The sequence below is a fragment of the Panthera uncia genome, chromosome B4, assembly GCF_023721935.1.
Source record: "Panthera uncia isolate 11264 chromosome B4, Puncia_PCG_1.0, whole genome shotgun sequence".
Lineage (NCBI taxonomy): Eukaryota > Metazoa > Chordata > Mammalia > Carnivora > Felidae > Panthera > Panthera uncia.
Genome location: NC_064809.1, coordinates 50910162 through 50921292, shown reverse-complemented (window position 1 = coordinate 50921292; position 11131 = coordinate 50910162). Strand labels below are relative to the sequence as shown.

Sequence of the window (11131 nt, the reverse complement as noted above, 5' to 3'; positions counted from 1 at the left end):
TTTTTAATTTATTTTTGGGACAGAGAGAGACAGAGCATGAACGGGGGAGGGGCAGAGAGAGAGGGAGACACAGAATCGGAAGCAGGCTCCAGGCTCTGAGCCATCAGCCCAGAGCCCGACGCGGGGCTCGAACTCACGGACCGCGAGATCGTGACCTGGCTGAAGTCGGACGCTTAACCGACTGCGCCACCCAGGCGCCCCTAGATGATGTTTTTTTAATGCTTATTTTGAGAGAGAGAACACGTGTGCACGTGAGTGGGTAGCAGAAGGGCAGATGAAGGGAGAGACAGAGAGAATCCCAAGCAGGCTCCTCACTGTCAGCACAGAGACCAACGTGGGGCTCGAACTCAGGAAACCGAGAGATCATGACCTAAGCTGAAATCAAGAGTCGGATGCTCAACTGACTGAGCCATCCAGGTGCCCCAAGATGTTTTTTTTTAGTAGATGATTTTTAAATAAAAATAAAAGTTGGTATTCAAGTTACATACTCAATCAACTCAGCGACACACTGGCAAAACTAATTTGCTTGAATGATTGGGAATTCTTTGGATTTTAAGATGGCCCTCTCTCGGTAAGTTGCCACCTCAGCTTTCATATGGAAAGATGTCTAATGAATGTATCCTCCGTATACATGTATAATCAGAGACAGAACAAAGATAGATAAAGGTCTTGAAGGCTGAATATATCACCTCAGTTATCTGGTGGTCACTTAACTTGGAAACCCAGGTGCAAACCAGAAAGTAAAAAAGAAAACAGTCTATTAGCATGAAAAGAGATGTCAGGAAGTCCAATGTACATGCATCCTTACTAATTCCCAAAGTAATGGCAAGGTTCCAAAAAAGCTTAGTTATCAGGTTTTCCAAACGATAAAACAATATACACCCCAACTTATCAGGATGTCTGACAGTGAGCCACACTTAAGCAAACAGATCAGAAAAGAAGAAAAAGAAAGAAAGGAAAAGAAAAAAAGAAAAAACAACACATTTAAGAGAGTAGTCTTGAGAGCCTAAAAGTAAAAATCTGAGAAAACTATAAAAATCTCAATTACGATTTCTCTATAAAGCAGAGAAGTATATAATTGTACACTTCTCTAATGATTTTTAAATGAACAGAAAAATGAACAGTATCTCTGTATGTTTTTTTCCCCATTTAAAAAATATTTCTGCCTGGATAATTTTAGCATAGTATTCCTAACAATTTCATACAGCATGTATTTAATTTCAAAACTAGAAATACCTACAACAAAGACACACAATCTGTGTTCTAAGTAACATCCATTACTTTTTCTTTCTTTACTATTCTAACATTCTTCAGTGGTAATAAAAAGAAATCTGGATGACTAATTCTACAGTTCCTTCTCTATTTTATATAATTGTCCTAGGTACATTCAGCTGAAAAGGTCCATTTTTCTTTCACATCAAATAGAACACAAACAAAAAATACCTGTTTATAAAGCCAGCCTCGCCTGACCACAGGTGCATTAGGATTCCTTTTAATTGAATTTGATCTTTTTCCAAAATTGTGAACTTTTTTTGAAGACCGTGAAGTCTAAATAGAAAAAAGAAAAACAGAAAATGTGTTATTAATGGTTGGTATTTATATTTCTTCTTCATAATTTTATCTCTCCAGATTTCTCTGAAACATGCAGGACTTAAATCTTTTCAGAAGAATTATAGCAATTCTGCTTTTTGAGGATTTACTTATTTCAAGTGTAAGAATTTTGCACAAAGAATTTTTCCCCAGGATATTACAAAGAATCACAAGTTTTACAATCTGTCCTTTAAAACTGGGATATACAATTTTTAAAAAGACACAATGTGTGGCACTATTTTGTCCTACCTGCTATATAAATTGAATAAATCTTGGGTAAAAATGAACAAATCTAAGAATAAATGAAATGTAGAACTTTTTGCTTTATATCTGATTTAATAATGTCATTTCAATTACAGAAAGTGAACAGTGTCAAGGGTCAAGAGAAATACTCAGATATAAAACATACCACATCAAGTCAACACAAGCCTGGAAAGAACTGCTTAATGTCATGTACTGTCTTCTCCTTTATGGGCAATTCTGAACTTGAATGATGCCAGATAGATAGTGTTTACTATATATTTAAAAGTATACATAAGGAGATACAATCTTTTGAGATACTGCTATGTTTATTTAGTATGAAGATTTAGCAGGAATGGTAGTGGTAACCAACAAACAAAAACAAAGAAGCTGAATTTGAGTTCTCTATAAAGGTAAGTAATATCAAATTATCTCTTATTGTTTAACTTATCTAGAATCCAGCACATTTCATGAGAATTTTGTTTTTTCAAGCTTATATTAGTACATAACAGAATATTAAGACCCAATATCAACCACATTTTCCCAAAGTATGTTTTGTTGGTAAGTTTCACTTTATTTTTGAATACATAACGCTTAAATATAGTATAAAACTCAAATGGTACAAAAAGATACACACTGGGACTGGTCATCTACTTCCTACCTCTGGGCCCTAGCACTCAACCCTATGAGGCAACCAATGTCAACTGTGTGTATGTGTGCACTTATTCATCTAAGATAACTGTTTTCATAGGTATGGAATATCTTTTTTTCCTCAAATGATTACATATATAATACCTACTATTCTGTTCTACTGTTTCTTGGAGCTTACTACATAAAGAAAATGCCTGTTTACCCACATTGTTGTCGAGGTACTGCGCTAGAAAACTTCTTAACCTTTACAAATTAGATATGTGAAAAATGGTATCCTTTGTTGTTTTAATTAGCATTTTTCATATTATGAATGAGTTTGAACATCGTTTTCATATATTTAACAGTAAAATTCCATTTTCTGGGTGGGGATTTTACATAATATGCCCATTTAAAAAGTAGGCTGTAAGCCTTTTCCTTATTGATTCAAAAAACTTCTTTTGATTATAAAGGAATTATTCGTGAATTATTACATGAATTGCAGATATTATGCATGCATAATAATTATTTATGGTTCAATCTCCTTATTTTCTATTTTGATTTTTGGGTTTTATGTCATATTTAGAAAGCCAATCTGCATTCTGCGTTTGTTTTTTTAAAAATCTTCCATTGTTCTTTGTAGTGCTTTTATAGTTTTGTTTTTAACATTTCAACACCTGATCCATCCGGAAAATTTTCAGTGTAAAGTGTGAGGCAGAGATCCGACTTTCTTTCCAGATAATGACTTGCTGGCCTTCAACCTACATATCATTTCTCTAGATTTTGGTTAAAATATATTAATGAAGTATTATAATACTCAGTTACCTTACTAGCATTTTATGTTACATAAGAATTAGAAAATATCCACATTATTTAGAAATTTATATTAACTTGTAATACTCTACAAAATTTCATTTTAAAAACATTAAAACAAAAATGTCACAACAGGCATTTAAAATAGATAACTGCCTATTATCCATTTCTTTATAGTAACATAATTTACTATAACTGTTCTATTATAAAATATATTATTTTTTAATAAAGATTATTCTTTTATTATCACTTGATTCTCTTGCTATCCATTAATTTAGGAACTGAGAAGCAACTTTAAGGCAACTATTTATTCAGATTTAGTAGCATGTGTTTTAAGAGACTGATAAAATTTTCATATTAAAATTCTAAATTTAAAATATTAGCACTGTAGTTTAAAGTATAAGAAACAATAACTACAGGGGCCCCCAGGTGGCTTGCTCAGAGGAGCATAAGAAAGGCTCTTGATCTCACGGTCATGAGTTCGAGCCCCATGTGGGATGCAGTGATTAAATAACTTAAACAAATAAATAGAAGCAGTAACTACAAATTTTTATAGACACAAAGTCTGGGACCCTACATTAAACAATTAACATCTTTGTTTGTGATTATAAAGAAACACCACCCTCCTCTATTTCCATATGACTATGGCACTTTTTGTATAATGGATTCTAAATATGTCAGAATCATCAAGCACAGTGGCCTAGGGTTTCCCTTTGGCAGTGATTCTACATTTCTTTTTAAAAAGTTTGTCTGCTCAATCTAGGGATTTATAACAGTCAGAAAATGGTATTTCTATGCCATTATATTAACCCTCATCTTTAAAACTTCAGTTGATTCAATAAATTGCCATTTTCTCACGTAAACATCCATATATTTGTAAAATTATTCAAAATCTGACCTCTATAATAGTTTTAAAAAGTCATTAAATTATTAAAATATAATCTTATTATTTTACATTCCACATCATTCCTTAAGTAAATTATCTCAAATGTAATTTGGTTCATGTAATAAGAAAAATGAAATAATTATTCTTTAATTCTAAGCCCATTAAGAGTATAGTAATAGATGCAACCAATTATACCAGATATCAGTAATTAACAGTAAGCAAAAGAACTTACTCTGCCTACAGGGCTCATCGGATGCACTCCATAATCTGAAGTCATATTATAGTTAGAAGCTTCATTTATCATGCTTATAGGTCGTTCCTTCTTTTCTTCAGATGTCATGGTTGCAACAGTCCTGAAAATATGTCAGAATGCTAAAACTTGCTGTACATGTTGACTGCTTTACAATAAACCTTCCCTAGAAATTATAATGCTGATGTCCCACTTTTCCAAAGAGCTGGATACTAGTTAGAGCTTAATAAGCTCTAGAGTCAGAGCTTAATATTTATAACTATTTTAAATATAATTAGCATATCTCCTAAGCACATGATAGGTTAAAACCATGTTTATTTTAGTAAGCATTATTATAGATATGCTACTTGGTCATCTAACTGGAAAATTAAAACCTCAGTAAAGATGAGCTATTCTATTATCGAAAATAAAAATAATGATATCAAGAGCTATTTTTTTTTGTGAACAGATTTATAGTATATAAAATATTTTCACACATATATCATTTGATGCTTATAATAATCCTAAGAAATGGTAATTACCACTATCTCTGATTTAAGGACGAGAAAACTGAGCTCACATTAGTTTAATAATCTGACAAAGTTTATAGTTTCTCTGATGTTAAATTCTGGACTCTTGAGCTTACTGTCTGTGTTTGTACCAACAGCTTCTGAGATTACATTCTTCATCAAAGAAAGTTTTATGTTCCTATGCCATCCATAGTAAATAGATGGGTTTCTGTTATACCTGACTGCAAATATCCAGATAAGAAACTGTTAAATTATAATGTATTAACATATGGACAACAGCAGAGTGCCTGGGTGGCTCAGTTGGTTAAGTGTCCTAGTCTTAACTCTTGATTTCGGCTCGGGTCATGACAGCATGGAGCTTGGGATTCTCTCTCTCTCCTCTCACTGCCGCTCCTCTTGCTCACACTCTCTCTCAAAATAAATAAACTTAAAAATATGTTTTTGGATAACAGCAATCTTAATGCTAACACCATTTAAAACGAAGGCATTCCATGAAACTCTTTACTTACTGTTCATTCACTACAAAAATACAATTGTCCTGTGATGGCTGTCCTGTGACTGGATGTTTACAGGTTACTTTCCTTTCATTATGGCTAAAAGAAAAGAGAAAAAGAGAAAATGCATGTACTTCTATTATCACAAATGTTTTTCTAATATTCTGGTAGGAAAATAGTGATTTCTTTATTATAACATTAGTGAATAAAAGAGATGAAATTCAAACTCCCAGGTGATGAAATCTCCAAATACACCCTTTCTACTACCTACCATGTACACATGTATGTGTGAATGCTACTACAGTTTTACCATATAGGTAAATGAACCTCCCACCTCCCAAGCCTGACCTCAATTCTTTCTTCTCACTATTTTATAAAAAAGTAAGTTGATTTGGCTCCACGATCACTGCATTTCACATCTGATAGGTGGGACACAAAGAATGAGTATCTACCTACTTCTATTATTTTGTATCTTTATTTAGGCACATCATAGAGAAGTAATGCCAAATTCATATACTATTCTTTTTAGGCTGAGTGATAAGATTAGGTCTCCTGCTGTCTTCTTAGAAATGAGAGGGAAAAGAATTCCCAAACGATTTATCTAAATAAAAAATACTGGAGGCCAAAAAAAAGTATAATATATACTGATAAATAATACACATTATTATTTATAAATTAATTTTCCCCCTTTGGGTCACATACTATAAGGCAAGATCTATAAGGAAGATCTACCATTTACTTTCCTTACAGAGAAAAATTTCAAGATACTGTAACTGAATATTGCTTTGTTAATCTTAAAAGATTATTAAATGTGCTCTATAACCACAAGCCACAAACTTCCTGGCAAACTTTAGATATTTAAATTCCTTTTCCATATCCTAACTTTTATTAATATTATTTTTATTGGTAACATAGTACTTGAAACTTTATCCATTAAATAAAACTAAAACCACAAAAAAGAAAAGGTACAGATACATATTGACTATTGTGGGAGTAGAATGACTGATGGAATATAATGTGTTTCTATTATTCCTTTATTTTATTTTTTAACGTTTATTTTATTTTTGAGACAGAGAGAGACAGAGCATGAATGGGGGAGGGTCAGAGAGAGGGAGACACAGAAGCTGAAACAGGCTCCAGGCTCTGAGCTGTCAGCACAGAGCCCGTCGTGGGGCTTGAACTCATGGACCGCGAGATCATGACCTGAGCCGAAGTCGGCTGCTCAACTGACTGAGCCACCCAGGCGCCCCACTCTATTATTCCTCTAGATAACCGGTCTAACAAGCACACAGGACTACTAAATTATCAGCTTTTTGAGGTGGTTTTGTTTTTATGCAATAGAGAGATTAAGATTTGGTGGGTTTAAATATCCATTTGGAGTGATATTTTCACTACATAAAAAGTAATGTGAGTGGGGCGCCTGGGTGGCTCAGTTGGTTAAGCGTCTGACTTCAGCTCAGGCCATGATCTTGCAATTCAGGAGTTTGAGCCCCACATCGGGCTCAGTGCCAACAAGCTCAGAGCCTGGAGCCTACTTCAGATTCTGTGTCTCCCTCTATCTGCTCCTCCCCTGCTTGTGCTCTTTCTCAAAAATAAATAAACAGTAAAAAAAATTTTGAAGTATGTGAGTGAGTTTAATGGTGGAAACCTAAGGTCTCATGTGGGATAGCAGTTTATGTAATAAGCAGTAAACTGGTAACAGAATAACTAAGAAAGTACAGCCTCTGCAGGTAAGTGGAAAATTCTGAAGTACCCAGATGTGATGATCACCATGAATGTGTCGAGGTATATAAATTGTGATGTTTAACAGAATAAAAGTGTGGAGAAAAAGGGAGTGGGTAAAGTAATCAAGGATAGGGATTAGGACACCTTAGTGATAAAAAAAAAAAAAAATGGAAGATAGCATCTTTTGTTTTCTTAAAGCCTCTCCTAGGAAGCATTAAAAAGGCAGAGGTATATAGAACAGAAATATACAAATTCTTTGCATAAAAATCCAATATTGCAAAAAGAAAGCAAACAAACCCTTATATATTGCATTATTTCCCTAGGCTATGTCATCTTGCCTAGGAGGAATACAGTAGACTCCAATCCCCAAATTCTGGAAGATCTAAATTGTAACAACATGGCTCTGCAATAGTTATCTGGCTAAGAGACTACTCTGATATCCTGACCACTACATGGATTTGGGTATCCATTAGAAAAAAACATAAAGGAATGGAGATACCTAAATAGTGAATGGTTTAAAAAGAGCACACTCTTTTGCCTAAAAGTGGATGCTATTTTGAATGAAATGGTGATTTTATTATCTAAGTACTTTTCAGAGCACAATGTCTTAAACAGTAAACCTAATAAAAATCTTACTATTCTAGCTTAAAAGACCAGTGACTAAAATCAATATGAAATACAAATATATTTATGTTCTTCATTTCTTCAAAGTATCCAATGTGTGTGAGGTTTTTTTAAATTTACTGCTGATATTATATTGACATAAAATTCTTATAAAATCTACAAGGGCACTCTAACACAAAAGTATTTTACGGGCATATTTTAGAGGTATTGCAGGTTTCATTTCAGATTACTGAAATAAGGTGAGTATCACAATAAACTAAGAAATGAATTTTCTGGTTTCCTAGCGCATATAAAAGTTATGTTTACACTATTAAGTGTACAATAACATTATGTCTAAAAAAAAAAACCCAATGTACATACCTTAATTTAAAATGCTTTATTGCTAAAAAATGCTGTTTATCATCTAAGCTTTTAGTGAGTCTCAGTCACTGATCACAGATCACCAGAACAAATGAATAATGAAAAAGTTTGAAATAATTGTGAGAAATCACCAAAATGTGATAGAGACGTGAAGTGGGCAACCGCTGTTGGAAAAAGTGCCAAAAGATTAACACAAGCAGGGTTACCACAAACCTTCAATTTGTAGAAAACACTACCTGTGAAGTGCAATAGAGAAATGCAATAAAACAATATGACCATAATATTTTTTAATGAAAGAAATAACCTTTCTCACTACATAAGCATAACTGTAACATAAAGATGTCCTCTCAACTACTGGGACCTCATCCAGTAGTTGAAAAAAACCTTCTGCACAGCAAAGGAAACAATGCGCAAAACTAAAAGGCAACCAATGAGATGGGAAAAGATATTTGCAATGACACATCAGATAAAGCGTTAGTATCCAAATTCTATAGAGAAGTTCTCAAAAAACAATCCAGTGAAGAAATGGGCAAAACACATGAATAGACACTTCTCCAAAGAAGATATCCAGATGGTTAACAGACACATGAAAAAATGCTCAACATCATTCATCATCAGGGAAATACAAATTAAAACCACAATGAGATACCACCTTACACCAGTCAGAATGGCTAAAATTAACAACTCAGGCAACAGATGGTGGCAAGGATGTAGAGAAAGAGGATTTCTTTTGCACTGCTGGTGGGAATGCAAACTAGTACAGCCACTCTGGAAAACAATATGGAGGTTCCTCAAAAAATTAAAAATAGAACTACCCTATGACCCAGCAATTGCACTACTAGGTATTTATCCAAGGGATACAGGTGTGCTGTTTTGAAGGGGTACATGCACCCCAATGCTTATAGCAGCACTATCAACAATAGCCAAAGTATGGAAAGAGCTCAAAGGTCCATCGATGGATGAATGGATAAAGAAGATGTGGTGTGTGTGTGTGTGTGTGTGTGTGTGTGTATACATATATATGTATGTATGTATATACATATATATGTATATGTATGTATATATACACACACACATATATGCATATATATGCATATATATATATATATATATATGAGTATTACTCAGCAATCAAAAAGAATGAAATGTTGCCATTTTCAACTATGTGGATGGAACCAGAGTGTATTATGCTAAGTGAAATCAATCAGAGAAACACAAATATCATATGACTTCATTCATGTGAGGATGTTAAGATACAAAACAGATTGATATAAGAGAACGGAAGCAAAAATAATATAAAAACAGGGAGGGGGACAAAACATAAGAGAGTCTTAAATACAGAGAACAAACTGAGGATTGCTGGAGGGCTTGTGGGTGGGAGGATGGGCTAAATCACCAGAATCTACTCCTGAAATCATTATTGTACTATATGCTAACTAACTTGGATGTATAATAAATAAACAAATAAATAAAAAGTCCTCTCAAATGTTTATTCATTTGTTCTGTCTTATACAGTATTCCTAAAATCTGGTTCCTGAAAACTAATTTAAACAACATAATTATCAAATAGAAAAGTCACAGTAACATTTTCTAATTATTCCATTAAAAAAAATTAAAATTGGGGTGCCTGGCTGGCTCAGTTGGTTAAGCATCCGACTTCGGCTCAGGTCATGATCTCATGGTTAGTGAGTTCAAGCCCCACATCGGGCTCTGTGTTGACAGCATGGATCCTAAAGTCTGCTTCAAGTTCTGTGTCTCCCTAGCTCTCTGTCCCTCCCCCACTCACACTCTGTCTCTGTCTGTCTCTCAAAAACAAATAAACGTTTAAAAAAATTTTTAAAGCAAAATATCAATTCCAGTCTTAACTGTTTAAATGTGGTAATTTCCTATCACCTGATAGGATTGCCAATCCTTACTGCCCCTGAGCAAATATATTTTTATATATATTTTTATATATATCTAAAAATTTATTTTAAATTTCAAAATCATTCCTTATGTTGGCATTTACACTTCATTTTTATACTAATGTTTCATTTTAAGGTATTGTAATGGTAAGGGTAAACATAATTTGGAAATTATACACAGAAACTAAAAATATGAATTAAATGAATACTGAGTGCCAATAAGTGAAAGAATTGTAAATGAAATCCAAATGAGTCTTTAAAAATCTCCACAAAGCCATCTCTGTTAATGTTAGAGTTCATTATATGCTATCCATATATACCAACTGGGCACTGTGGGAGATGGCTGGCCTACTGTTTAAGTATCAAGTCAGGGCCACTGTCTCTGGCACGAAGGAGGACTGTCTGCTCAGGACCAGGAAGCAGAGTAGGGATGACAATGATTCTCAGCCTTTCCTCAATTCTACTAAATTTTGTCCCTTGCACTGTTTACAAAGCATATGTTTTCATCCTACATCTGCTATCCTTTTGTAGTCCACCAGTTTTTTTCTTTTATGGAAGGGCCTCAAAATTCAGATCAGGAGTACTATCAGTTCTGTTGTAACTGATATGTGGAATACATTCCATGTAAATGTGGAAAAGTGTGTTCTCCAACGTGATTCATATGTTAGGGAACACTTTGAATATCAGTCACATAAATTCCACATTTTTTATACATGCTCTTGTCTGTGATCCTGTCCTGTTTGTGTGTACAGGAGTACATCAATCATACGATTGCACAACCTCAAACATCTGTCAGCTACGTTAGTTCACTGCCTGTTTTATGCAACACACCCATTCATATGTAGTGATACAACTTTCCATCTAATTTCAGATTCCCGTACTTCCAAAACTTCCCAAAACTCACAACTTAAAACCGTCCCAATGTCCACTTCCACTATACAAACTGTGGGTCTTTTTTCAAGGCAAAGTGTATCTGCAGTATTTTTGTATTTCCTAACCATTTACCAGTAAAATTGAGCAACTTTTTAAAAATTTTTTTTTAACATTTTATTTATTTTTGAGACAGGGAGAGACAGAGCATGAACAGGGGAGGGTCAGAGAGAGGGAGA

The 11131-nt window shown here is 33.9% G+C and overlaps 1 protein-coding gene across 10 annotated transcripts in view; it reads right to left on the bottom strand.

The window, feature by feature from the left end:
- The window catches only part of PLEKHA5 (pleckstrin homology domain containing A5), a 241300-nt gene that overhangs the window by 93441 nt on the left and 136728 nt on the right, over window positions 1-11131 (bottom strand). For 9 of the 10 annotated variants that reach the window (XM_049625170.1, XM_049625171.1, XM_049625159.1 and 6 more), the window contains 3 exons: window positions 5425-5508; window positions 4389-4509; window positions 1444-1548 (listed from right to left, as the gene is read on the bottom strand). In XM_049625170.1, the coding sequence (XP_049481127.1) occupies window positions 1444-1548; window positions 4389-4509; window positions 5425-5508 (310 nt within the window). Of the gene's footprint in view, window positions 1-1443; window positions 1549-4388; window positions 4510-5424; window positions 5509-11131 lie in introns of those variants that run through there. The other variant, XM_049625167.1, reaches the window with a different exon arrangement.